We start from the raw sequence: 27,117 nt of genomic DNA on the forward strand, positions 1-27,117 counted from the left end.
TTCCTTCCCCTGGTACCCTCCAGCTACTTCAGGGCTCATGGACCCCACCTGGACATTTGCCTCACTCTGTGCTCTCCCCTGGCCCCCACTCCTCAAGGGCTCTGTCTCCTCGGGCCTCTCTCCTGGTCACTTCTCATTCCATGGGCTCCTTGCTGGGACCTGGAGCCACCACTCACTAGCTCCAGCACTTCAGACCCTGGGGACAACCATCTCCATAAGTTTCTACTTCACTACTCACTACCACCCCTTCTCTGCTGGCAATCGCCTTCCTTCACGGTTTGTCTCTCCGTCTCTCCCCTTCATCGCCTCGGTTTTCTCATCTGTTTCTTCTCAAGCTCTCAGCCTTACAATAACGCTAGGAGGTGGGCTCTATTTCCACGCCCCTTTTGCCTTTAAGGACGCCGAAGTCCGAGCAGTTCGGGCGATCTGGAGGGGCTGACCCCGCCGCGGAAGCGGAGGGTTGGTTCTGGCGCTGCCGGCCCCGCCCCGCCCCGCCTTCCCAGTCTCCGGCCCCGCCCCCGCCCCGCCCAGGCCCCGCCCCCGCCCCCGCCCGGCCCCGGCTCGGGCGGCCGGAGGACCCGGAGCGGAGGCGCCCGAGCCCGCGGCGGCGGCGGCGGCGGCGGGGACGATGTGGTTCTTTGCCCGGGACCCGGTCCGGGACTTTCCTTTCGAGCTCAGCCCGGAGGTTCCTGAAGGCAGCCCGCCCGGACCCTGGGTCCTGCACCGCGGCCGCAAAAAGGTGAGTGCGGCCCGGCTCTGCAGGCCGCGGCAGACCTCGGCCTCGCCTACTGCGCACCGCCGGTTCCTCTGCGTCGCGCCGGGTCTGACGTGGAGGCGGAGGCTCGGGGCAACGGGCCGGGAGGGGTCGGGCAGTGCCGACGTGGCGGGCGGAAGGACCGAGGGACCGACAGGCAGACGGGGTAGGGGTCACGTGAGCCCGGCCGAGTCCCTAAGGGCTGACCAGGGGAGAGACCTGGCCTGCGTCTCTTTTCTTCTGCTCCGGGGACCATCTACGAAATGGTGAGACCCAGGCCCAGCCGAGTGGTCAGCCTGGCCCCCACCCTCTGGCCTCTCTGTCCTCCAGGCCACAGGCAGCCTGGTGTCCATATTCGTGTACGACGTGAAGCCTGGCGCCGAAGAGCAGACCCAGGTGGCCAAAGCTGCCTTCAAGCGCCTCAAGACTCTCCGGCACCCCAACATCCTGGCCTATATCGATGGGCTGGAGGTACCTGCACTGCGTTTGTTTATCTCTGTTCTCACCATCTCCCAGTCTCCCACTGCTGTCTTCACTCTGTCCCTTGGTTTCCACCCCTTGGATTTCAGCACCCCCAGAGTTAGAACTTCTCTACTGTCTCTGTTCCTCATCTCCCCTTCTTCTCCCTAACCCATCCATGACATCCCTCTCTCCTTCCCTAGACAGAAAAGTGCCTCCATGTAGTGACAGAGGCTGTGACCCCACTGGGAATGTACCTCAAGGCTCGAGTGGATGCTGGTGGCCTGAAGGAACAGGAGTTGTCCTGGGGGCTACACCAGATAGTGAAAGCTCTCAGCTTCTTGGTCAACGACTGCAACCTTATCCACAATAATGTCTGTATGGCTGCTGTGTTTGTGGACCGAGCTGGCGAGTGGAAACTTGGGGGCCTGGATTACATGTACTCAGCCCAGGGCAATGGTGGGGGACCACCCCGCAAGGGGATCCCTGAACTTGAGCAGTATGACCCCCCGGAATTGACTGACAACAGCGGCAGAGCGGTCAGAGAGAAGTGGTGGGTGACTGGGGGCGGCATACCTAAGTCTGTCCTGTTGTGGAAGCCCCCTGTAGCCTCAGGATCTCTAGACTAGCTGGCACTCCCCTGTCCCTTGTTGCTTGGTTGGGAGAGTATCAGGGTCCTTGGACTGCTACCAGAGGCTCCATAGTAGTAGGGCAGATTGGACACAAGCTTGGGCATTGGGTGGTTCTGAATTTGAAAATTGTGTGACCCAGGACAGATGTCCTTGCCTCTCTGAACCTTGTTTTTTTTAATATATGTTAAATGGGGCTAGTGAAACCAGCTGCTTAAGGCTGATGGGACACCTGAGGGACACAGCCAGGACCTGCCATGGCAGGATGGGTTTTGCATTAATGGGTGGTAGGGCTCTGAGCAGCTCTGGATTACTGCTACAGGTCAGCAGACATGTGGCGCTTGGGCTGCCTCATCTGGGAAGTCTTCAATGGGCCCCTACCTCGGGCGGCTGCCCTTCGCAATCCTGGGAAGGTAAGTATCCAGCCCCTGGCTGTCTGCCTTGCCCCAGCTGCTCTTTCTCTGCTCTTTCACCAACCACCCCTTCTCTGACACTGAGTCTTACTCTACAGATTCCCAAATCCCTGGTGCCCCATTACTGCGAACTGGTGGGAGCCAACCCTAAGGTGCGTCCCAACCCAGCCCGCTTTCTGCAGAACTGCCAGGCACCTGGTGGTTTCATGAACAACCGTTTTGTGGAGACCAACCTCTTCTTGGAAGAGATTCAGGTAAGCCCCCCACCTGCCTAGGCTTTGGCCCTACATTTCCCATAATTGCCCTATACCCCACTTTTAGGTTCTCTCACAACTGAACCCTTTGAAGACAGGCATGGACTATACAAATAGACTCTTTGGATGCAACTCTGGCTCCAACTCTTCCTTGCTTTGGCTTCCCCTTGTTGAAGTTTAGCTCTAGTAATAGTGCCTACTTCACAGGAGCGTGGGGAGTACACAGCCTAGTCGTCTTTGATGTCCATGATATCCATGGTTCTAGGACTCCCAAGAACACCAAAATCCAAGAATACTCAAGTCCCTTATATAAAGCAGCATAGTATTTACACATATGATCTATTTACATTCTCTCACATTCTTAAAAATCATCTCTTGATGGCATATAACACCTAATAAAATGAAAGTGCTATGAAAATAGTTATTATACAGTATCATTTAGAGAACAATGACAAAAGTAAGTCTACATGTCAATATGAACACATTAATTTTTAATGTCTGTTATCAATGGTTGGTTGAATGCACCACTGTGGAACATAGAGGGCCGCTGTGCATGTTGGACACAGCAGATCCTTAGTGACTGTTCTTGTTGCTCCAGCAACTCTACAATACTTCCTGACTCTGGTCTCCAGGGTGCCATGCCCCATGCTGGCTTGGAGTGGGGTGGGGAGGGAAAGACAGATCTAGACCTGCCCTCAAGGAGCGAGCAAGGGGTTAATAGGCCAGGTCCCTGTTTTAGGCAGTTCTCTTTGCCAGCAGGAAAATAGAGGGGATGGGGTGCTCAGGGAAGAGCTCTCTTAGGAATGACATTTGAAATAGGACCTGAAGGACAGGAACATGGGAGCCATAGGGCTGGTAACTGGGGGAAGTGTTCCAGACAGAGGGACCAGCTCATGGGAAGATGTGAGGAGGGCACCCTGTGCTTCACCTCTGAACCTCAATGTTGGTATCTGTGTAAAGGGAGAGTCACACGGAATGAAGGAGGGAGGTCCGCTCTCTGCACCTGCTCTGGCCCGGTCATGTGTGGTGAACACAGAGAGGTGGCTGAGAATCAGGACAGGGGAGGAGGGCGACAGACACTTCCACAGACTTCCAAGGAACGGAGTGGAGAATGTTGGCTTAGGTGGGGACAGGGAGGGCTGTTGGAGGATGGGGAACTGAACTGCATCTTGAAGAAGCCACTGGAAATGCTGAGCCCTGCTGCCTCTGGGCTGGGGTGGGGGAGTGGGGGCGGGTGAGGGCAGCAGGCCTGTTAGGTGGAGTTCTCCTCACATGGCCCTTCCCTCTTTTTTAAGTGTTTTCCCATCTAGGCTGTTGTTAGCAGTCACTGCTGCTGACCGAGGGTATGGTGTCCCTAGTGGCTGCTCTTCCAGCAGCCGCAAGTTAGGTGGCCAAGATAGGACAGTCACTGGAGGCCCTGCTGTGTGCCAGGCATTGTGCTGACAGCTTTTATGTGCATTTTCCAGTTGAATCTTCAGAACAACCCTATGCGGTGATAGAGTTTTTAACTCATTTTACAGATGGAGGAACTTGCCTAAACCACATGGCAAGTAAGCAGGAAAGCTGGCCTTTGAGCCTAGGCAGTTGGGCTCTAGAGCCCACAGCTTTATTTTTCTCCCTTCAGACCTGGGGGTGACTTCCTGTCCTCACTTGTGACTGGGCAATGTGTGTGACCAGGCTGGCTTCCTCCCTGTGCCTTGTCCTTGTTCCCCTAGATCAAAGAGCCCGCTGAGAAGCAAAAATTCTTCCAAGAGTTGAGCAAGAGCCTGGACTCATTCCCTGAGGATTTCTGTAGGCACAAGGTGCTGCCCCAGCTGCTGACTGCCTTCGAGTTTGGCAACGCTGGGGCTGTGGTCCTCACACCTCTCTTCAAGGTAATTGAGGGGAGACCTGGAAAGCCTGGAGCCTCAAGACCTGTGGGATCCAGAGAGCTGGCAGGGTGTATCCAAACTGCCAAAGAGATGTTCCTGGACTGGGAACAGCCCTATGGGCAGCCTGGGGCAGGCAGCCTGGTGAGGGAAGACCCATATGAGGTGGCTTTCTGCCACCGTCCTGGTGGTTCAGCAAGCCAGGACCTCCTGAGCAGCTACAGGGAGACTGTGGGGACTTCTTGCCCTTTGAGATTAAAGAACCTGTGCCTCCACATTTCTTGATCCTCAGACCCTTGCTTCAGGGCACTTGGCCCTTCCTCCTTTCCTAAGACAGACTCTCCTAGCCTGATCTGTGCAACCAGTTTCCCAGGGCTCTGGGGACTACCTGCCCATCACCCCATTTTCCTCTCCTCTTTCCTAACCACTCAAGTGACTTCTGGGGCTGGATTCCTCCTGCTTCCTGAGACCCCAGCCCACCTTTCAGGGTCACCTGCCTTTCCCTTACCTGCCCCATCCCCAGGACATCCTTTTCCCCTGAAGGAACTTGCTAGAAGTAGAAAAGCCAGCCATCAAGTCCTGAAAAGTTGGAATCCCCAGAAATCACAGCCAGAATTCTGTGTACATATGACATTCAGACACCTGTTCATAGGGAGGGGCACAGCTTCCATCAGCTTCCTAAAAGAGGCCTTGAACCTGAAAGGTTAGGGGCAGGACTGAGCTGGGGTAGGGGCAGAGGAGCTGCTGGAGAAATGCCTGATCCCTCTACTCTGGTGTCACCTCCTTCCTACCCTGGAAAACCAGCAGGGAGCCCGAATAAGTCAAGTGAGCCCTGTGAAGTCATCCAGCCCTGGGGACGTGGCTGAACACTTGTTCCCTCCTATCCTCAGGTGGGCAAGTTCCTCAGTGCTGAGGAGTATCAGCAGAAGATCATTCCTGTGGTGGTCAAGATGTTCTCATCCACTGACCGCGCCATGCGCATCCGCCTCCTGCAGCAGGTAGGGGCCTTGGCCAGGCCCTGCCCTGGTCTACCCACCCATACCCACCCTGGTTGTTGGAGAGACACCTTCCTTACCTCCTGCTCCAAGCAGGTGGCTGGAGCCCCTTTCCTGGCTGCAAAGGGACCCCAGAAAACCCTCCCCTGAACATTCCACAGTTGAGGGAGCAGGGAGGCCAGGCTGTCATGAGGTGAATCACAGGGCTCCTTGGCAATCTCAGGAGTGCCCAGGCTACAGGGCTCAGGTGCCACCCCATCTTCTGATGTGGTCACCCTGGGATGAGTGGGGATACAATATCTCCTGCCAACCCAGGGCAACTGGGAACATTACATAGGACTGATGAGGCCTAGGATGGGGGACTCTTGTGAGCCAGGAAGAACTCGTGGCTCTCAGGTCCCAATCCCTCTCTGCATCAAGCCTCTTGGGGTCAAACACAGGCATGGGGCTTAATAAGCTAACCTGGCTGGCCAGGGGTGGATAGTGGGAAACCAGAGTGGCTCCAAACCTGTATGGGGCGAGAGAGGGCTGGCTGTGTTCTCCCCCCTACACACACTACCCCCCACCCTCCTGGGCTACAGATGGAGCAGTTTATCCAATACCTTGATGAGCCGACAGTCAACACCCAGATCTTTCCCCATGTTGTACATGGCTTTCTGGATACCAACCCCGCCATCCGGGAGCAGACAGTCAAGGTAGGTATGGCCAGGCAAAGAGTAACCACCTCCAGTTTTCCAGGGCATAGAGGGGGTTGTTTATAGGACACAGAGGCCATGCCTTCTGCTTGCAAGTCTAAGCAGATTATGGGTGGGGCAGGTACTACCATGTGCTCTGCATTGGGTCGAGACTGTGGAGGCTGTCCTGCAGCCAGTGGTGGTATGTGGCAGGTGTGACTACAGTCCTTTCAGCAGACCTCACTGAACATTTCTTTGTGCCCATCCTGTGCCCTGGGCTAGTACGCAGTTTGCACAAGGCAGCCCAAGCCCCTTTCCCTTGAGAGGTACAGACAATGGGCCTGGCAGACAAGAAATAGAATTAGAAAATATATATCACATCAGAAAGGAGTGGGGAGAGGAGGGTCTACAGTTTTTAAAAAGGGACTACCTTGCTTAGGAGGTATCCCTTGAAAGTAAAGAGGTGAAGGATTCAACCCATGAGGAGATAGGGAAGAAATGTGTCTCCTGCAAAAGTAACGGCAGGTGCAAAGGCCTGGAGTCTGGAAGCTGCCTGGACTATAGAAGTAGGAAGTAGAAGTAAGCGGTTTAGCATGGCTGAAAGGAGATGGCTGAAGGAGGCGAAGTCAGAGGATAATGTTGGGCCTTGTTGGTATGGTGAAAACCTGCTGTATTCATTGGGAATGAGACCAGCAAAGCCCACCTGCAAGGTGTGCGGTGGTGGGTAGAACAGAGCAGTGCTGTGGTCTGAGTGAGGAGCAGGTTTGTAGAAGGCGGTTGGGCCCTGGCTTGGCCAGCTCTGCTCGATGGTCAGGTAGAGCTGTTGAGCTGGCTGCTGGTTATGCACATGTGAAGTTGAGGCAAGAAGTTTTGGCAAGTGGTGTACACTTGGGAGCTATCAGCTAACAGAGAGACATTTAAAGCCATGAAATAGGTGAGATTACAGGGCCCAGTGTTAAATATTAAAAAAAAAAAAAAAGGCCAAAGGATTTGTTTTGGGGTGTCTAAAGATTAAGATCTCAGCAAAAGGAGCAGCCAGTGAGGCTGGGGGGAGGACCAGGACTCCTTTCCTGGTAGATCAGAAACAAAAATTTCAAAGCAGAGGGAGAATTTGGTGGTGGTGGTAGGGTTATCAAAACTGCTAAGGAATCAAGTTTGATGAGGACAGAATTGACTATTGAATTTAGTGACTTGGAGTTCATTGGTGACCTCAGCCTAAGCCAGTTTGGTACATTGTGGGGAATGTTCCTGTGAGAGCCTGAGTGTACTGCAGGCAGGAGAGAGATGGGAGACAGGAGTACAAGACTTTTGAGATCTTACTGTATAGGGGGACAGGAAAGGGGGAGCTCCCCTTTCTCAACATACTGGGTGGGCCAGGAGCAGGCCGAGTGGGCTTTGGCAGGTCTGCTAAGAGCCAGGGGCCACCAGTGGCCCAGGAGACCATTCCTGTCCTGGCCCATAATACCTACTGTTGCCTTCACCCCGCAGTCCATGTTGCTCCTGGCCCCAAAGTTAAATGAAGCCAACCTCAACGTGGAGCTCATGAAGCACTTTGCCCGGCTGCAGGCCAAGGATGAACAGGGCCCAATCCGCTGCAACACCACGGTCTGCCTGGGAAAAATTGGCTCCTACCTCAGTGCCAGTGTGAGTGTCCTACAGCTGCCATAGGACCATGGCCTCCTCTCAAGCCAGGAACCTTGTGTGTGCGGTCATTCATGGTCTCCCACACGAAGGCTCCCAGAGAGCCCTGCTAGCCTCAGTGTCTTGGCTCCTAAAGGTGGAGTGAGCTGTGCCAGGTCACACAGTGCATAGGTGTGAATCTGGGATCTGAATCCAGGTTGGCTTAGCCCCAAACCTGTGTGCATCCCCCAAGTTTTAAAATGTGACACCTGCTGTGCCCAGACAGTAATAGGAATGAATGAGTGGGATCAGCAGGGCAGGGAAGAAGGGAGGCACATGCTCTAGCTTCAGGGTGGCTGCTATTCTGGCCCTTGTTACCCTGAGGCAGAAAGGAGTCCAGGGTTTGAGGAGGAGAAACCCAGATCCAGAGTTTTAAGTAAATTTGTGCCTTTTAAGCTATTTTTGATAAATACACATTTTTAGACCCGGAGGTCCCATGGTTGGCCCTGATCTGGAGGTTCCGGGTCCCACTTTTGACTCTATACTTAGGAGTTCTCTCCCTTGCCCTACTCCAGACCAGACACAGAGTCCTCACCTCCGCCTTCAGCCGGGCCACTAAGGACCCATTTGCACCATCCCGGGTTGCGGGTGTTTTGGGCTTTGCTGCCACCCACAACTTCTACTCAATGAACGACTGTGCCCACAAGATCCTGCCTGTACTGTGTGGCCTCACTGTGGACCCTGAAAAATCTGTGCGGGACCAGGTGAGGCATAGCTGGGGCTGGGCCCTGGAGCTGGGACTCTGGGTTATATCTGAGCCCTAGCCAGCCTGGTAGGCTCTCAGGAACCCTGGAGCCCCCAGCTTGGCGCCTTGCTATCCCACAGGCCTTCAAGGCCATTCGAAGCTTCCTGTCCAAACTGGAGTCTGTGTCTGAGGATCCCACCCAGTTGGCAGAAGTGGGTGAGTGGCCATGCTTGTGTTCCCTCTTCCCCCACTTCCATGTCCTTGCCTGCCATCTGGCATGTCCAACCTCCACTGGAGCATCCATTTCACAGATGGGAAGACCTCCGCCTATGATAGGGAGGGGACGGTTACAAGTCATTGTAACCTTTCTATCACCTCCCTGTGGAGCCTGAGGTGCCCATATCTGTTTCTCTTTTTGCCCAGAGAAGGATGTCCATGCAGCTTCCAGCCCTGGGATGGGAGGAGCTGCAGCCAGCTGGGCAGGCTGGGCTGTGACTGGAGTCTCCTCACTTACCTCTAAATTGATCCGTGCACACCCCATGGCTACACAGGCTGAGACCAATGTGCCCCAGAGACCAATGCCTGAGGGTAAGTATCCCAGCTATTATCTGGCTCCCCCAGGAGGGTGATGGGGACATAGGGGATGGAATGGGGTCTAGTCTCCTTGTGGATTTCCTTGGTGCCCCTTCCTTTCGTGTATCCCTTTCCTCTCAGCAACCTCTGTCCTCTCCCAAGACCTCCCTGACAGCCCCGGGACCTCTGTTCTCTAGGACATCCTGCCCCAGCCCCCACACCTCTCTCTGCCACCTCTACAACTTCAGACCGCTGGGAGACACAGGAGGACAAGGACACAACAGAGGATAGCAGTACTGCTGACAGATGGGATGATGAGGACTGGGGCAGCTTGGAGGTTAGTGGGGCTGAGGAGGCTCTCAGGGGACCGCCAGAGAGCCACAGGATGCCAATCCAGACATATGGGGCCTGGCTGGAGTTGAGCCTGTATTATCTGCACAGCAGTCCTGACAGGTAGACCTCATGGAGTTGGCCACTGTAGGTCAGAGATAGCAGCTGATCTCCTCCCCAATCCCAGGGGTCTCCAGGAGCAGGGTCAGATGAGAGGCAGGGCAGGCAGTGGTTAGGCTGCCTGCTGGACTTCTTACTCTCCTGTGTGCCCACTGTTTACTCCAGTGCCCACTCAGCCCGGGGTGAGTAAGGATAGTCCCCCATATACCCTCCTCTAAAACCAGACCAGGCATGCTGCAGGGGTGGCTGAGGATGGGCGGGGGAGGGAGTGGTGCTGCTCTGAGTGAATTGTATCAGAGCTCTGGCCAGTTTACCCATCTGGCTGACAGGGAAGGAAATAAAGAAAGGTAAAAGACCAAAGGGCCAAGCTCATGTCTAGGACAGGCCTGGGCCCGCTTACTTGCCCTTTGGAGGGCTGGGTGTGTCATTGGTATGCCCCTCTCCTTCCCATACTGCAGCAGGAGGCTGAGTCTGTGTTGGCCCAGCAGGATGACTGGAGTACCAGGGGCCAAGCAAGCACAGCTGGACAGGTGAGCTGGGTCAGGCAGAGTGTGTCTGTGGGGCAGGATCTGGCTCCTGCCTCTGGGCAGGCCCAACCACTCCTTCCCACCCTTCTTTCTGCAGGTCAGCCCCCCAGAAAACAAATCTCCTGAGTCAGACTGGAGCAGCTGGGAAGCTGAAGGTTCCTGGGACCAGGGCTGGCAGGAGCCCAGCTCCCCAGAGCCACCCCCTGAAGGCACAAGATTGGCCAGCGAGTATAACTGGGGTGGCCCAGAGTCCAACGACAAGGGTGACCCCTTTGCTGCCCTGTCTGTGCGTTCTAGCACCCAGGTATGGGTCTGTTGAGGGTGCAGACCGGGGTGGAACTCAGCCAGAAGTTGGCCCCCACAGCAGCCCGCACTTCCCTTTTCAGCCCAGGCCAGAATCGGACTCATGGGGTGAGGACAACTGGGAGGGCCTGGAGACTGAGAGCCGTAAGTCCTTCCCCTGGAGGGCTGACAGACTAGGGTTCAGGGCAGGGCAGGTCAGCCCTCAGCCTGCCTCCCCTTCCTGACTCCAGGGCAGGTCAAGGCAGAGCTGGCACGGAAAAAGCGTGAGGACCGGCGACGGGAGATGGAGGCCAAACGCGCAGAGAAGAAGGCAGCCAAGGGTCCCATGAAGCTGGGAGCACGAAAGCTGGACTGAACTTCTGGGGTAGCCCTCCCAGCCACGGAGAGCAGGCCCCGCGGATGTATTTATTGTACAAACCATGTGAGCCCGGCTGGCCTGGCCAGGCACATCTCATGTGTACATAATCAGAGCCACAATAAATTCTATTTCACACCCCTGTCCCGGGCTCAGCTAGCCCCTCTGGGTGGCTGGGATCTGGTGCTGCTCTGTGCAGTCCCCACCAGCAGTAGATGTGAACATCAATTTGCTTTCAAAGCCGCGAGTAAACTGAAGAGGCACGATCTGATTTATCAGCGTCTAGGATTCATCCTCAGGGAGCGAGACCGACAGCACCCTGCAGATCGGTATCTGCAGTGAACCTGACGGGGCCACTATGGGCACCCTTGGGTCTAGGGGTGCAGAAAGGGGTCTGTGGGCCCCAGAGGGTTCCTGGGTCCCTGTCCCTAGTTGAGGCAGGAATAAAAGACCGAGCTCACCCCCAATGTCAATGAAAACCCATCAGCGTGAGATGCAGGCCATGACAACCCGGTTGTGTCAACGGCGGCGCTGGGGCACACAGGCCCCGTGCTGGCGGCTGCGTGCGAAGCCGGCTTTGCAGACGCAGCGAAAGGAGCCGTTCGTGTTCACGCAGCGCTCGCTCTTGCATAGAAGTCCGCGCTGGTTCAGCTCTCGGCACTCATCGATGTCTGCAGGTGGTTGACAGGTGCGGATTTCGCTTAGCTTCCAGTTCCGGCTTGGCGCCCCTCCCCCCGCCGCCCCGCCCCCGGGCCCCGCTGTCCAGCTCACCAACGCAGCGCGCTCGAGAGGCGTCCAGCTGGAAGCCACCGGGACACTCGCACACAGCGCCGCCTGGCCGCAGTACGCAGCGGCCGCTCACACAGCGACACTCATCGGAGTCCTCCTCCGAGCTGTCCTCGTCTGTAAGGACCGGTGGAATTACCGATGTCAACATCGCCCCCTGCCCATGGTGCTAACCCGGCCTCGTCCCCCTAGGCCTTACCTCGCGATGGCTTCCCCAACAGCAGGGGACTCGTGTCCCAGAAGGAATTGCTCTCACTCTGCGATGTCGGACATTGGGAACCTGGGAGTGTGGGGTGAGGTGAGCGACGTCGTCGGTGTACCCCAGTTACCGCCCTCAGAGTTCCCCTCATCAGCTCACCGGCGCTTCGCGGCGGGCACGGGCGGCACTGGGCGCCCCAGCCGCGGCCCTGGCGACAGCAGCAGTCATCGAAAGTGAGGGCAGGCCCGGCCAAAGGGCCCGCACACATGCCGTCCTCTCCGCGCTGGCCCCAGCACACGTCGCGCCGCTCCGGGGAACGCTCTGCGAAGGGAACCGGCCGTCATCGAGGAACCAGAGGCAGGGACCTTCCTCGGTTCCACCCCACCCAAGCCGGTGTGGAGGCCCTGGGCTCCACCCTATGAACAGGGCCCTGGAGTCGGCCCATCACCCTCACCCGCCGGGCTCTCGGGGAGCTGGCAGTCGCGGCCGGTGGGCCCGGGCACCCAGGGCGGGCGACACTCGCAGCGGTAGGAGCCCGGTAGGTTGACGCAGCGGCCAGGGCGGCAGGCTGCCGGATCCTGGCACTCGTCCACGTCTACAGGCAGCGAGGGGATGGGTGGGGGTGGTAGTCACAGTTGGGCCTGGGCCCCGCCCCCTCCCTCTCCCCAGCTGACCAGCCCGGGCCTCACCCATCTCTTCGGGGTTCAGACACTGGCGCTGCGCGGGGCTGTACTCCGCCGGGGGCGTGCAAGCGCAGCGGTAGCCGCCACGCGTGTTCTCACACACTCCGTTCCGGCAGTTGGACTCGTCCAGGCATTCGTCTACATCTACAGGGAGAAAAAGTGCGGATGCCAGGGGCAGACCTGCGGGCGGGAGGTTTGCGGGCCTCCCGGCCGCATCCCCCGAGCCGCCGCGGCGAGCTGCGCTCACCAACGCACTCCAGCAGGTTCCCGTCGTAGTAGAAGCCCTGCTTGCAGTAGCACTCGTAGCCAGGCTGTGTGTTCACACACTTGCCCTCCTTGCAGATCTCCGCCCCGAACAACACGCACTCGTCGATGTCTGCGGGTGACCAACCAAGGGCGCCCAGCCGCCTATACCTCTAAGCTGTTCGGCCCCGCAGGCAGGCGGAAGGGGTAGGCGGGGCTCACGCAGGGAGGAAAGCCAAACCCGCGGGAGAAGTTTTTCCCTCCAACCATTCCAGAGTGAAGGACCAGGAGTACAGGGGTGGGGCGAGCCTGATGTGTGCGCAGAGCCGATCTGGCACCGCCTACCCCTACGCCAAGCCAGCAACTGGGAGCCAAGCCTGGGGGCCAGGCTGCGCGGGCCCGACCTGGTGGAAGAAGCCGCGCTGGGGCTTACCACGATGGGCTGGGATGCCATAGTTGACAATGTTGTTGTCCTGTGTGTAACCCTTTCCGTCTGGGCAAAGGCTGTGGAACTCAGCTGCAGGGAGGGAAGGAAGGAGGACTGAGTATGAGTCTGCTGGCCAGAGCCAGCACCACATTTCCCAACTATCCAGCAGGGAGCCATTTTCCCCGTTTGGTTTCCTGAGGCACAAACTAAGGTTCTGGAAAGGGGCCTGCCGGCTCCTGACCTGAGCTGTAGACTGGACAGGGATAGATTTCACAGTGGTCTCCCCATCCGGCCCCCAGTGAGCAACAACACTCCTGCTGGGTGACGTTGGTGGCCAGTACGCTGTCACAGAACACCGTGTCATCGAAGTTAAGGTAGCACTCCTTCTTGTGGTGGGGCTGCTCCACCTCTGAGGGGGAAGGCAGCTCAGAGTCATGCAGATAAACTACCCCCCCAAATTTACATTGCCCACCCATCACATCACTGTCCCCCACTTTCCCTGGCCTCCCTTTAGCACCATGGGAGAGCCCTGTTCCTTCCTCCACATGGTTTTCAGGCCCTTGGAAGTCTGGCTCCCCCAGGCAAGAGAGAGATCTTTCTGTTCCCCAAATTCAGGAGGATGGGACCAAGACATCTCTGGGAAGGCCAGCTGCAATTCAGGGGAGTTGTCTAGTCTGAGAAGAAAACTGGGAGGATACTCACCCTCACAGCCATGCTGGTCCTGGGTGGGGGTGAAGCCCTCATCACAAACACAAACATAAGAGCCCTGCAGGTTCTCACAGGCCCCATGGGGCAGGCACAGGCCAGGGTCCTGGCTGCACTCATCTATGTCTGGAGGGAGCAAAGGGAGCAAGAAGCAGGGATAGAAATGGTTCTGACAAGAACCACTGCCTCCTTCCCTGGAGTATGCCCTGAGGACCTGAAATTCAGAACCTGAATTTCCACTTTGATTTCCAAGTACACACCAGAGAGATGCCCTCTGGTCCACATAGGTGGGTAGGTACACTCACTGCTGTCATCCTTCAATGTCCCCCAATGACAACAGAATGAAGTCCTAACTCAGCTCAGTTTGCTCTCCCAATACCCTTCAGTCCCATCACCCTCCAGCTCCCTCCAGCTCCCTCTAACCCCATGCTCAGGATATCAGCATTGCTCTCCTTGAAACATAACTTCCAGATCTTTGTACTTTGCAAATACTGTTCTTGGGGGGTGAAATACCATCCAATGCCTTTGTTTGAGAACCACTATTATTTTGCTTCAAGTCCCAATTCAGTGGTCATTTCCCCACTGATTGCTAGTCCAGAACCTCTTGACACCCTGCACTCTAATGCTGAAAATTAGTTTATCACCACCACCACCACCACTGGAGGCTGGGAGCCCTTGGTCATTGCTGAGTACTTAGTACAGAGCACAGAACCTGGCAAACAGTAAGTGCTCAGTTATCTCTTGAGGATGAACACAAGTATGGGTGAGTTGGTAAATTGGACTAACACATCTAGCACAAAGTAAGCATCACAGAAGCACTAATGTCATTATTACTGTTATTCTGTTATTCAGGTGAAAGAATGGAAGGACAGCTGAGTGTAGGATGCATGGATGGATGGATGGATGGATGGAAAGACAGAAAGGCCAGTGTATCTGGGGGATTACTGCACCCTGCTACTCCCCTCAGAAGCCCTCAGCCAATCCCTCATACCTTGACACTTCCTGCCACCCACCAGACGATGCCCCTGGGGGCAGAGACATCTGTAGGAGCCGTTGGTGTTGATGCAGTCACCCCCAATGCAGGCCGCAGGGAAGTCACATTCATCAATGTCTGTAGGAGAACAAGGAGGTGGGGAGTCTCAGGGGCTGAAGCTGCCAAAGCACCCCTCCCTCAGTGTCCCGGGAGGCTCCATAGCCCCATACCACATCTGGGATCTGGATGGGGACTAGACCTGGCAGTAAGGGTCCTGGGATAGGGAGGGACAAGCCAGCGCCCCAGCTCTAGGACCCCTCACCTTCACAGTGACTCCGGTCCCTTGACAGATGGTAGCCAGAGAGGCACTGACATTGGAAGGAGCCTGGTGTGTTGGTACAGATGCCATTGTCACATATGCCCCCAGCTTCACACTCATCCACATCTGTAGGACACAGTGGTGTCAGAGGGCCAGGATGATATTAGTCTCTGAGCTCTGCTACTCTTTTTCCATTCCTGCTCATGGCCTGGAGTATCTGAGCTGAGGCCAGCTCCCACGTGTGCCAGTGGCCAAGCCAAGAGCTTTCAGGGCCCCTGGCTAGGTTTGATGCCAAGAAGACCAGGCCTTCATACCCTTCACAGACCCTCACTAAATGAGGCACCCTCCCCGCCCTTCTCCTCATACTGCTCTAGGTTTCCCCAACTATTTATTTTGTATCAGGAATTGAACCCAGGGATGCTTAACCCCTGCCACATGCCCAGACCTTTTTTTATTTTGAGACAGAGTCTCATTAAGTTGCTGAGGCTGGCCTCCAACATTCCTTTTTTTTTTGGTGGGGGGACCATGGATTGAACTCAGGGGCACTCAACCATTAAGCCATATCCCCAGCCCTATTTTGTATTTTGTGTAGAGACAGGGTCTCACTGAGTTGTTTAGCACCTTGCCATTGCTGAGGCTGGCTTTGAACTCGTCCTCTCAGCCTCCCAAGACACTTGGATTATAGGCGTGTGCCATGGTGCCTGACTTGGTCTCCAACTTTTGATCTTCTTGCTTCAGCCTGGGATTATAGGTATACACCACCACACCTGGCTTCCCCAGATTTTCAAATGGTGCTCTGCAGTCCACCTACCATCCCTCTTTCCATCATGAATCCTCTTACTATTCCTTCTCCCTCACCTCCACCTGCCCCTGTGCATCAGTGTCTACCAGGTTCTGCCAAATGCTCCCCTTACCCAGCTCACCCTCCTTGACTGAACAAGCCTCGCCTCAACACTCCATAGCTCCCATAGTCCACAGTCGTGGGTATGTATGGCCCAAGACTACCAAACTACCAACCCACATGGCCTAGCCTCTACTGACATCTCCAGTAGAGAAGCACAGGGTGCCCATGGGTTTGGATTCCCCTTGGCCAACAAAGAATTCAGAATCTTTCTGCCCAAATATGTCTTCCCCTAGGTATCATATTCTAGTGGGCAGCACCATCCACTGAATTACCAAACCACATACCTAGAGGGTCTCTCATTCCCCTCTTTTTTTCACCTTATCTCCCAACCAGCATGCCCAGTTAATCTGCTCCAATATTTCTCTGATGTCTCATCATTTTATGGCCATTTTGAGATGACTACTCTCTTTTCTTCCACTACTGTCTGGCTTCTGTTCCCTCTCATTGTGCTTTGCTCTACTAATTCCTATCAGTCCTTTAACACAACTCAGGTTTCCTTCCTCCCAGTCCAGTGCTGGTTTCCAAGGAGTATCCCAGCTCCTTTCAAGCTCCCAGCTCTGGTACAGTCTGTGTCTTTGGTCCTCTGAATCCCAACCCTTAGCCCACCGCTTGGTGCACAGTAAACATTAGTGCAGGGGTGCCCATCACCCTGTGTTTGATATATTTTTTTACCTTCAAATTTAAGAGACATGCATTGCAAACGCAGTTTCAAGCACTGCCTCCTAAGACTTCCTACTGGAAACTCTGCAGCCCCTTTGCTGAGAAAATGATTGACTGGATAAAAGAGCTGGGGAATGAATTAGTCACCTCCCGTCCACTCATCATTTTACAGACAGGGCGACTACAATGCCTGGCTTCAGCGCACAAGCTGTTGGAGGGTAGCAATCGGGACGTGCAGGAGCTCACCCACGCAACTGCGGCCATCTGGCGCCGGTGTGTAACCCTGGGCACAGGTGCATCGGAAGGAACCCGGAAGGTTCTCGCACCAGCCGGGTGAACAGGGACTGCCCTCCGAGCACTCGTTGACGTCTGCAGCGTAGAGAGCTCGCTTCAGACTCTGCGGCACCGTAGCATGCGCGTTGTCGAGAAATCTCCTCCTGGGCTTGGTGCCGAGGCGCGCCCTTCTCAGGACGCTCCGCCCACGAGGCACATTTTGCTGCCCCTAATCCTGCCCCCGCCCCATCCGGGAAGGGCTCCACCCATTAGCCTTCGAGTCCCCTCTCACCGCGGCAGGCCCCGCCCCCCTGGCTGCGGTAGCCAGGTTGACACGCAATGCATTTGAAGCTCCCGGGTTTGTTCTCGCATTTGCCATCGGGGCAGGAGCTAGGGTCCCGACACTCGTCAATGTCTGCACAGGAGAAAGGAGGAGGACCCGTCTGGGCACAAGTTGGCTGGTCCGGCGCTCAGGGTACTTGGAAGGCCTCTCTCCAACACAAATCAAGAACAGGATGCTTGGGGCTTCCGAACCCCGATCTGAGAGGCTCAGAGCTGGGCAGAGATTACTGCAGGCTCCCGCCCCCATCCCAGGTGGAGAGACATCTGGGATCCACCCTTTGGTGTGGATGGGTCCCCACCTTCGCACACCGGCGGTCGGGAGGCTTTGAGTCGGTAGCCTGGGTAGCAGTTGCACTTATAGTGACCGGGAAAGTTGATGCAGAAGCCACCGTCGCCGCACAGATGAGGTTTTGCGCACTCATTCAGGTCTGAGCGGGAGAAAGGCGTCGGGAAAAGAGATCAGGGGGCGGAGGAAGGGTTAACCAGAGCATGGGAGAGGCGCGCTCTCCACCCAAGAAACTGAGTACTGCCCCTGTGCCCATGGCGCTCACCCACGCACGAGCGCCCCCCGGCGCCCACGTGCAGGCGGTAGCCTCGGTTGCAGTGGCAGTTGTAGGAGCCTCCAGTGTTCATGCAGATGCCCCTCCCCGGGCCGCAGGGCTCCGCCTCACATTCGTTCACGTCTGAGAAGGACGGGTGGGCCAGGAGACATCAAAGGGAAGTTTTGAGCCAGGGCTCCCTCAGAGCCACCTGCCTGCGCACCCGCCCGCCTACTCAGTGTTGCGTAGCGCTCACCTACCTACGCAGTAGCGGTGCTGCGGATGCGACCGATAGCCCGGGTTGCAGTGGCAGGAGTAGTCCGAGGGGCCCGGGACGCACTCTCCGTGGCCACAGATGTTTTGGTTCAGTCGGCACTCATCGGTTTCTGCAGGCACGGGCGAGTCAGGGGGCAAAGAGGGCGCATTCACCTGCCACAGCCCCAGGGCAGACCCTGACATCCAGACCCACAGACCCGGATACCTAAACCAGGTCACCAGGTGACTTCAGGTTCCTGCACACCCCTATTTCAATCCTAGGATTTCCTACACTTCATCCCAGAAACCCTCATATCAAGATCCCAGGTAGTCCCAAACAAGGACCCTAGGTATCTGACATCCCTATCACCTTTATAACAAGACCTTTCATACTTCCATTCCCATTCACTCCAAGAGCCTGACCTCCAGTCACCTGAAACCAAACCACATCCCCTCAGGGTCTCGGTTGTCCCAATATCCTTCCCCAAGGGGCTTAAAATCCCATTCTCCCCAGTCATCCTATAGCCTCAATCACACCAATATCCTTTAACCAGTGACTTCAATACACCTTCCCCCAGGGACCTGGGTGCTCCACTCCAGAATGGATGATTACCTGCCTTCCCAAGGCAGTTAGAAGCCCTTTCCTGGGAATCCTAACTTTCATCACAGCTGTGCACACGTGGTCAGATGCAGGAACATTTCTCACCCAGTTTTGTCACCAAGCTCAGGATTCCCTGCTTCCTCTTCCTCCCTCTTTTTGATCCCAAGATCCAACAGTTTCATCTCAAGCACATCCCCACTGACCCCCATCATGACCCCAGGAGTGGTGTTGACCTCTGCTCTGACCCACTCCTACCTGACCCACTAGTAGGCTTCTGCAGGCTACTCTCCTCCCCTGGAGTATTTCTCCACAGGTCTCCTTAACATCCTCCCCAGGTGCCTCATCCTTCACATTCCCACAGCCCTGGGGCAGCCACCTTCCACCTGAGCCCTAACTCCAGGAGCACATCTAGGTTCAGAGTTTCAGGTTGACAACTCCCTTGTGGCTTTGGAGCCCATGCCAACACAAGCTTGACTTTGGCTCAGTTGTGTAACCTAGAGCAAATTACTGAAACTGTCTCAACCTCAGTTTTCTCATCTGGAAAAGGAGGCAACAAGGCTCACTTTTCAGCATGAGAAGATTAAGTGATATTTAGTCTGTAAACTCTTTAGACAGTGCCTGGCACAGAGGGATTGCTCAGTCTGAGCTAGCAATTATTTTGATGTTCAGTCCTTTCAGACATTTCCCATAGCCAGTGGCATCAAACCCAAGCCTCTTAACAAGCCTCCACGCACTGGGCTTTCCCTGGCTCAGAAACACCCATCTGTGTCTGGTTTCTCTCTCCTCCACCCAGTGCTTCATACTTCCATGCCTTTACCCAAACTTCTCTTCCCTCGGAATGTTCTTTTCCTCAACCTGCATGCCCCTCCTTTCCCCACTCCTCTTGAATTTCTAATCTTTAAAACTCTGCATGGTTTTCTCTCATTGATACCCTAAATATTATCACAACCCCCAGACTTTCTTCCTCCTTCTCTGATTTATTTTTTCATAGCATTTATAAGAAATACTAGGTGTTTTTTTTTTTTTTTTTTTTCCCAGATTGATCTGGTTTTTGTCTGCTCTGTAAAGACAGGAAATTCTTCTCTATTTTTGTTCCCCCAGCATCCCAAGCACCTCAACAGTGCTGGGAAAGAGCAGTTATTCAATAAACACAGGTCAAATGAGTGAAAGCCCTCAGACTTTCTACCATGCTGCTTGGGCCATTTGAGGGTGCGGTGGAATCCCTCTTTCACCAGGACTTCCCAGAGCCCAGCCCTGGACAAGTGTTAGCCTGTTAATGCTATGATATGATTGGAGGGGGACGGGGGGAGTGCGGAAATTAAGTTGGGGGTCATGGCCTTGCCAAGCAGACCTTACCTGTGACCTGAGTTGGGGCGATTTCCACCGCACTTCGGGAGGGGGGTAAGTCCGGCAGGAACCAGCGCATAGTAGGTGGTGAAGGGCGGGACATCAGCTCTGCAGGCAGCACCGAAGGCTCCTAAGAGACTGAGCCTCCCTTGTCCCCCCAGGTCTTACCCCAGCTTCACTGCCCCCCAGTGCCTAGGCTGTTAACTCCCCCAACCCCAGACTTAGCCCCTGAGAATTGCTCCCTGAAATGCCCAGCTCACCTGGATAGGGTCGCGCAGGAGAGGTGGTGGCTGTAGGGTGGCTCTGCTGCAAAGACCGCTCCTCACTCACTGGCTGTGGGTGACAGCAGCATAAACCCTACCTGAATCCCTCACCTTCCCTGCCTCTCCCACCTGGGTTCTCATACTCACTGGGTCGGTGGTCACCCCTAAAAGGGAAAAAAATAGGGATATTAAACACTGGGGTGTGAGTCAGATCTGTATGCTTAGGGTCTCTCTCTCCTTTTTTTTAAAATATTTTTTAGTTTTAGGTGGTCACAATATCTTTATTTTACATTTAGTGGTGCTGGGGATCCAACCCAGTGCCTCATGCATGCTAGGCAAGCAATCTACCACTAAGCCACAACCCCAGCCCCTCCTTTTTTTTTTTTTTTTTTTTTGGTACCAGGGATTGAACCCAGAGTGGCTTAACTACTGAGCCACATTCCCAGCCCTTTATTTATTTTTATTTTTTATTTAGAGACAGGGTCTCACTAAGTTGTTTAAGGCCTCTCTGAATTGTTGAGGCTGTCTTTGAACCTATAATTCTCCTACCTCAGCCTCTCCAACTGCAAGAATTATGGGCATGCACATGCCCATATGGTTAGGGTCTCTAAGAATCCAACAGTCATGTCTCTGGGTCAAGGGTCTAGAGATAGCTCCTGGAGTTAGGCTGTGTTGCTTGGTGGTCTGAGGAGCAATGGTTGAGGTTCTTGGGTTACAGATCAAGGCTTAGGAGGCTATGCCCCAGGGTCAAATTTCTGGGTTCAGTCTGGGAGGATCAGTGTTTCAGGAAAGGGATTAGGAGTTAGGGCTTAGACGGAGAGGTCATATGTGTGGATCAAGGGTCAAGGGACCAAGCCAGACCTCTGTCTTCCTCTGTGTCCTCAGGTGGTGGTGCCCTGCTGGGGCTCTCAGGGAGCTGTTGGGGCTTGGGTGGCCCATCAGGGTGCAGGAAAAGGGAAAAGTCACTTTCACCCTGGATGGTGAGGGTTTGGTGGGAAGTGAGGATGTGGTACCCCTTCCCAGCTGGGCAGATCTCCTTGAAGGCAGCTGTGGTGGAGACAGCAGACACAAAAGTGGGTGTTTTCCAGACAGAAAACACCCCACCCCCACCCCTGCCACCCTACAAGCCCCCTGCATACCGGTGCCATCTGCTGGGCAGCGCTGACACCGCGCACCCCAGGCCTTGCCCACACTGCAGCAACAGAGCTGTCGGGTAAGGCGCGTGGTCAGGGGGTGCTGGCACTGGTGCTCAGGACTCACCAGGCGGAAACACAGGCTCTTCTCCTCTGGCTTGTCTGCTGCAGGGGGTAGTGGGCAGCATGGGCTTCTGGGACCAACTATTGCTCACATCCCTCTGTCCATCTGCTCCAGACCTTGCTTCTCTAGCCCATCCCCGTGTGGCTCATGTGACTCCTGAAATCTACAAGACTATTGACCCCTGATTCTAGCTGCTCTGGACTTTACCCCACCTTCCCATTAAGCCCCTGATCTATAGGAGCCTGACTTCATATAAGCCTTTATGTCATATGACCTCTAACCTAAGATCTCATATGTCCTCTGACCCCTTTGATCACTGATTCTGTCTTCTCTGGGTTTTGTTTCTCCTGCAGTCAATGCATGACCCCCTTCTGATCTCTTCTGACCTGACTCTCGATCCTGGGAGCTCCTCCCCTCCCACCTGTGCCTCGTAACCTCCAAGGACCCTGTGTCTCACCAATGCACTGTGTTCGAGAGGGGCCCAAGCTATGGCCAGGTGGGCAGACGCAGCGATAGGAGCCAGGGTTGTTGAGGCAATCACCATGACGACACATGCCTGGCATTGCGCATTCGTTGATGTCTGCGGTGAGAATTTGGTTTCTCTAGTCTGGAGCCATAAGGTGACAGCAAGCTGTTCCAAGACCCTCAGAGTCCTACCCCAACTCTGTCTCTTCCCTTGCCCACCTTGAGACCTTCACCACCCACAACAGGTCCACCCCTCCCCAAGCCCACAGAATCTCCTACTGGCCATACCCTGGCAATGGGTGCTGTTGAGCCTCTTGTAGCCCTGGGGGCAGTCTGCACCCACCTCCCCACGGACAGGCCCAGGCTTCTGCACCCCTGTGTCTGCAGAGAAAGGACAGCATGGCAGGGGAATAGGGGGACACTGCAGGTCTCTCTGGAGGGAAAAGAGGCCACGGGGGAGGCCGGAGGGAAAGGAGGGAGGAATTTGGGGCCACTGGGCTGGAGACTTCTATGGCAGAGGTGGGAGGAGGATGGGATGGGTGGCCCTGTGGGGGAGCCCCACTGAGACCAGGCACTCACACTGCAGCTGGGGGCACTTGTGGCACTTGTTCTGGCCCCAGGCGGTGCCAATGCTCCCGCAGCAGTCTTCCTGCTTGGTGAGGCCGGGTAGGGGGTTGCTGCCACACTAGGGATAGGGATTGGGGGTAAGGTCACAGAGTGCCCTGCCCTCACTCACCTCCCTCCTGGGGCCCTTTCCCTGTCCGGCTCCTCGACCTCAACCTGCAGACCCTTAAGCAATTTTAATGAGTTGGGCAGGGAGACCCTGAAAAACCAAAGGGCGGTGCCCTTGGGACTGTGGATTCACTCACTGGCTGCTTGGGCAGCGTGTCCTGGAAGCAGCGGCCCAAGGGCTTTTGGGTGGGTGGCCGTGGGTGCGGGGGCTTGGGGTGCGGCAGCAGAAGCTGGGCCGCGGCTGGGCCTTCGGAGTTGGACCCCTCGATGCGGTGCACTTGGATGGAGGCCTCGGGCGGGTGGTGGACACGCACGTTCACCACGGGGGGCGGGGCCTGCACTGGGGGCGGGATGCGGTGGCCTCAGGGCTGCCTTGTCAGGGGGGTTGCAGCCTTGAGGTTCTCCTGGGCTGCCCCCCACCAGGGTTTGGTCATATCCATGCTCACCCACCTCGAGCCCCTTGGGTTTGCCCATCCTCCAGTACCTTCTGCTGAGGTCTGTCCTGGCCCTGGTCCGAGGGGCACCAGAAAGGCCGCATGCTGCGCAGGGGGCCCCTCCCCTGGCCCAGGAGGGTCAGCGATCACCTGCACCGCGTAGATGGCGTGCTTGCTGGCCACAGGCTCGCCCTCAGGAGCCAGGGGTGGTAACGCGCCTGTGGACAGGGCTCCGGCCCGGCCCAGCCCTGGACCTGAACTGCCAGTGGCCGCGCCAGCTCCTCCAGCGGGCACCTGGCAGAAGCGCCCGGTGAAGTCCGGGGGACACAGACACTGGTTTCGGGAGGAGCACTGGCCGCCGTTCATACAGGGCAGAGGGCACACCACTGGGGGTGAGGGAGGTGGATCAGGGCCTGTGCTGAGCCCAGCCCACAGGCCTCCCCTCTCCCACGTCCTGCCCCCCCACCTTCCTTGTCACCTACTGGCTCCATCATTCTTGGGAAACTGGATTTGAAAATGTATCACACACATGGAAACTGCCCTCTCTAGGTCCCCAACACCCTATACCCATGGTGGGTTCTGAAGTTTTAAGTTTCTAACTTAAATTCTAGCCATGCCGTGAGCCAGATGTGTGACCCTGAGCAACTTCCTTCCCCTGCCCTTGCTACGGTGCCCTCGTGCATGCAGATGTGTCCATTCAGTGAGGCAAGAACTGTACAAATGCTTAGCACAGTGCAGTTCACACAGAGAAGTAGCAAATGATGGTGACCATCAGGAGGGAGCAGCCTGCTCTTCCTCTGGCTTTCCTCTGGAGCCTTCCCTGGGCATGGGAGTTCTCCCTAGTGCCTCCTCCTCTTCTCCCTCCACTCTCCCCCTAATTCAGGCCTCAGCCTCTCCTTCTACTGGCTGTCTCTCCCCTGCCTTCTACCTTGCCCCTCCAGCCCCCACCTCATCACTGCGAATGATGTCCCATCTCTGAATACAACTATGGCCCCACCAGGACCTTTCTTGGGCATCTACACCAGGGATACTGTTAGAAATCAGTACCTCAGAACCTGGGCTCACTGTGCATAAGTGACCCTCAAGGTTCCACTCCTCTTGCTCCTGCCTGCTCCACCTTTCAGTCTCAGTAATATCCCATGAGCCCATCTCCCCTGCTTCCTATGGCCTTGGTCCCTCCTGACTCTGGCCCTGCTACTCAGACCCTTCATGGCTTCTTGCCTCCCTCCTACCTGTCTGCAATCCCATAATCCCTGGAGAATGCCCCCTCAGATTAAACTCTGACATGGCACACCCCTGCTCACTGCTTTTGTCCTTGCCTAGACATGGGAGGGTCACACAGCCAGAACCTTAAACCATCTACCTCTGCTCTTTGGAGAGCGGGGCCTGGAGGGCCCCAGCTCTAGGTCTCAAAGGAGGTTCATGGGGATGAATGAAAGTGTGACTGAGCAAGAGGTGAGAACTTTCTGTTGCTTTGTCACATAGTCAAACCTGACATGTGCTTCTAGTCTGGGGCCCTGAGTTCCTGAGAAAGCTCCAGCCCTGCTCCTGTCTTTGCTAAGGCTGCCCTCACTTCCCAGGGTGGGAAGGTGGCTTTGTTGCTCTCCTGGACACCTGAAAGGGTCTTATAGGGACAGCCTTCATTCCTGGCCATGGGGGTTGGGCTGAGCATCCCAGCCCATCCTGCCGGGCCTCTGGGGACCAGGCCTCCCAGGGCAGAAGAGGTGTGTCCTGGGCCTGAGGAGGCAGGATCCTCTCCTTCCTGCCTCCCAGTGAGTCACCCATAGTGGTGAGTGTGACCTCCCAGTGACACCCGCCCACTGTGGCCTGGGCACTGAGCCTGGGGGATGTGGGCAGCACGGATGGAGACAGCGGCCTGCACAGGATGGCTAGTGGGTCTGGGAGGCCAGGCACACACATGCTCACATACAGTCATCAGGTCACACACAGAGGAGACTCCTGACACCATCAAGGCTCACTAGGTAAACACTCCCATACACTCCTGGACAGTGACTTAGACACACTGAGACAGCAACACAAGGCCCAGACTAATCACAGTGTGCCACTCCAAAGCTTCATCTTGCTCCCTACACACAGCCAGTGTGTGTGTGTGCGCACATACACACACACACACCCTCCATCTCCTGGGAACTGTGAACCTCTGGAGTAGGGTTCCTCGGGTCTGGAGTGGGTGAGTGAGCAGGGGACTGTATGAGAGGGGCTGTTTTGCTGGTGCCATCTTGGGCTCGGCCTAATTACCCTGCCCAGGAGGGTAATTACTGCTGGGACACCTCCCCCAGCCTGGCCCACAGGCCCTGGGGGAGGAGGCCCAAGCCCCAGGCCTGGTCCTGTGAACAGAGAGCTGTAGAGAGGGTGGGCTCTGGGCTGAAGGGGAGGTCCTAAGGGCCTGGGGTAGGGTGGGGAGACTCTGAGTACCTTTGAGGGAGAGATGTTGAGAGTTTACACTCGGAGACACAGGAAAAGGAGGGACTGAGGACCTAAACCAGCCCCCACCTCCAGGCCTGCACCCCATGTCTTAGGTCTCAACCCCCCTCTCAGACTTTGCCAATGACTGACGCCCTCACCCCCAAGTCCTGACCTTATCTCCTCCTCCCAGAAAACACAGGTGTCTACTCCTGGCAGGGCCTGCTTTAGACATTTTTAAAAGACAGGAAAATATTTCTCTCTCTCTCTCTCTCTCTCTCTCTCAGGCTTTCTGCCCTGCTCATATCTCTGAAAAACCTGTGCACTCCTTCTCAGAACTCACACCTTCCATGAAGCTGGTGTCATCCAGGACCCCATCCTAGGCCCCAACCTTAACCCAAAGCTTCAGAGGCCAGGCCTCCATAGTCCTCCAACTCTGGCCTTCAGGACTGCAGTCCCCCAAGCTACTAATGCCCTCGGGGCCGAGATCTCTGCTCTCTGTACCCCCAGCTCCCCACCTTTATGCATGAGGCTCCACTCTGTGTCCCACCTGGTCCTGGCGTCTGTCCTTCCCAGCTTCCCCCAGCCCGAGCCCCTGGCCCTCACCCACGCGGAAGCCGGAGCCCGTGAGTGTGTCGGTGCTGTGGCCATTCTCTCCGATGAGCGTCATGTTGGAGCCCTGCTGGCAGCTGTCCCGACACTGGCCTTTGAGACAGGTCCGCTTGCAGATCACCGGCGCGAAGACCACCTTGAAGCGCTCGCGGGCCAGCGCCCCGCCCCCGCCGGCGCCCCGCTCTCCAGCCGGCCCCCCCTCGGCCCCGCCGCCCGGGCCCAGTAGTGGCAGTAGCAGCAGCGCCAGCAGCCCCGCTGCCCCCGCCCCGCGCATCTCAGGGGCCAGGCCTCCAGCAGCCCCTCGGGGCCCGGGCATCCGGGGCCGCTGACCCCGGGGGGCGCGCCCGGGCGGGGGCGAGGAGGGGCCGGCGCCGGCGGGGATCTAGAGCCGGGAGCCAGGGACAAGAGTGGAGAGGGCAGCGAGGGAGAGGAGCCGAGGGAGCGGGCAGGGAGGGGACGGCAGGCGCGGGCGGGGGCCCAGTGCGAGGCCAAGAGATGGAGGATGGACTGCGGGGAGCCCAGAAACTTCTCGGCCCGGGAGAAGCCCAGCCAGGCCCCGAACTGAGGCCGGAGAGCGGAGACCGGAGCAAGTGGAGGCGGAGAGGAGGAGCGAGGGCAGAGGAAGGCCGGGCGGCCGGCCCGCTCCGCGCCTCCCCCTGGCCGGGCTTCTCTCCGCGGGCGCCGGGAAGCAGGGAGCGCGCGGGGAGGACGCAGGAGAAGTGAGCAGTTGTTTTCCCTGGCTGGAGCGAGGCGCAGCGGCGGCGAGGGGGGCTGGGACGCTGGCCCCGGGCCAGGGAGACAGTTTTTTTCTGTTTAAAGCGTCGTCGCTGCCGCCCGGAGGAGCGCGAGTGTGCGGACTGGCGGGCCGACGCGGGGCGCTCCTCGCCCCAGATGCCCGCCCCCGCCGGAACCGCGCTGGGCCCTTTCCAGGGAGTCCTCACCTGGGACGCACGGGCCGTCCCGCCAGATTCCTCCGGGCGGGGCGGGGAGGCCCGCGTGGACTAGGCGCCCCGCCCGGTCGAAGCGGGAAACCGAGGCTGGGGGAGGAAGATGGG

General features: G+C 56.7%; 2 protein-coding genes across 7 annotated transcripts; one reads left to right on the forward strand and one right to left on the reverse strand.

The window, feature by feature from the left end:
- The first annotated feature begins 550 nt into the window (after window positions 1–550).
- On the forward strand, window positions 551–10,763 carry Scyl1 (SCY1 like pseudokinase 1). Of its 4 annotated transcripts, none has more exons than XM_076847558.1 (17): window positions 551–739; window positions 1,085–1,225; window positions 1,417–1,766; window positions 2,165–2,255; window positions 2,354–2,509; window positions 4,225–4,383; window positions 5,268–5,375; window positions 5,954–6,067; window positions 7,535–7,690; window positions 8,242–8,430; window positions 8,552–8,627; window positions 8,835–8,999; window positions 9,182–9,321; window positions 9,893–9,973; window positions 10,093–10,265; window positions 10,348–10,408; window positions 10,495–10,763. In XM_076847558.1, exons 1-17 carry the CDS (start codon window positions 629–631, stop codon window positions 10,591–10,593), a joined length of 2,370 nt encoding a protein of 789 aa, XP_076703673.1. In that variant the 5' UTR covers window positions 551–628; the 3' UTR covers window positions 10,594–10,763. The 4 variants fall into 4 exon arrangements, with proteins under 4 accessions (XP_076703673.1, XP_076703670.1, XP_076703674.1 ...); XM_076847555.1 differs by having other exon boundaries at window positions 9,893–9,964; window positions 10,059–10,265; XM_076847559.1 differs by having other exon boundaries at window positions 9,896–9,973.
- Window positions 10,617–26,903, reverse strand: Ltbp3 (latent transforming growth factor beta binding protein 3). Of its 3 annotated transcripts, XM_076847552.2 has the most exons (28): window positions 26,057–26,903; window positions 23,077–23,412; window positions 22,730–22,932; window positions 22,440–22,545; window positions 22,149–22,241; window positions 21,853–21,975; window positions 21,278–21,436; window positions 21,000–21,185; window positions 20,286–20,302; window positions 20,136–20,208; window positions 19,885–19,983; window positions 17,933–18,058; window positions 17,685–17,816; window positions 17,433–17,561; window positions 17,084–17,206; window positions 16,765–16,887; window positions 14,958–15,080; window positions 14,654–14,773; window positions 13,660–13,788; window positions 13,199–13,366; window positions 12,964–13,047; window positions 12,535–12,663; window positions 12,294–12,431; window positions 12,059–12,199; window positions 11,764–11,925; window positions 11,605–11,685; window positions 11,391–11,522; window positions 10,617–11,290 (listed from the first exon to the last, which is right to left on the reverse strand). In XM_076847552.2, exons 1-28 carry the CDS (start codon window positions 26,376–26,378, stop codon window positions 11,139–11,141), a joined length of 3,909 nt encoding a protein of 1,302 aa, XP_076703667.2. In that variant the 5' UTR covers window positions 26,379–26,903; the 3' UTR covers window positions 10,617–11,138. The 3 variants fall into 3 exon arrangements, with proteins under 3 accessions (XP_076703667.2, XP_076703668.2, XP_076703669.2); XM_076847553.2 differs by lacking the exon at window positions 22,149–22,241; XM_076847554.2 differs by lacking the exon at window positions 12,059–12,199.
- Window positions 26,904–27,117: the final 214 nt, after the last annotated feature.

Source organism: Callospermophilus lateralis, chromosome 2 (assembly GCF_048772815.1).
Source record: "Callospermophilus lateralis isolate mCalLat2 chromosome 2, mCalLat2.hap1, whole genome shotgun sequence".
Taxonomy (NCBI): Eukaryota; Metazoa; Chordata; class Mammalia; order Rodentia; family Sciuridae; genus Callospermophilus; species Callospermophilus lateralis.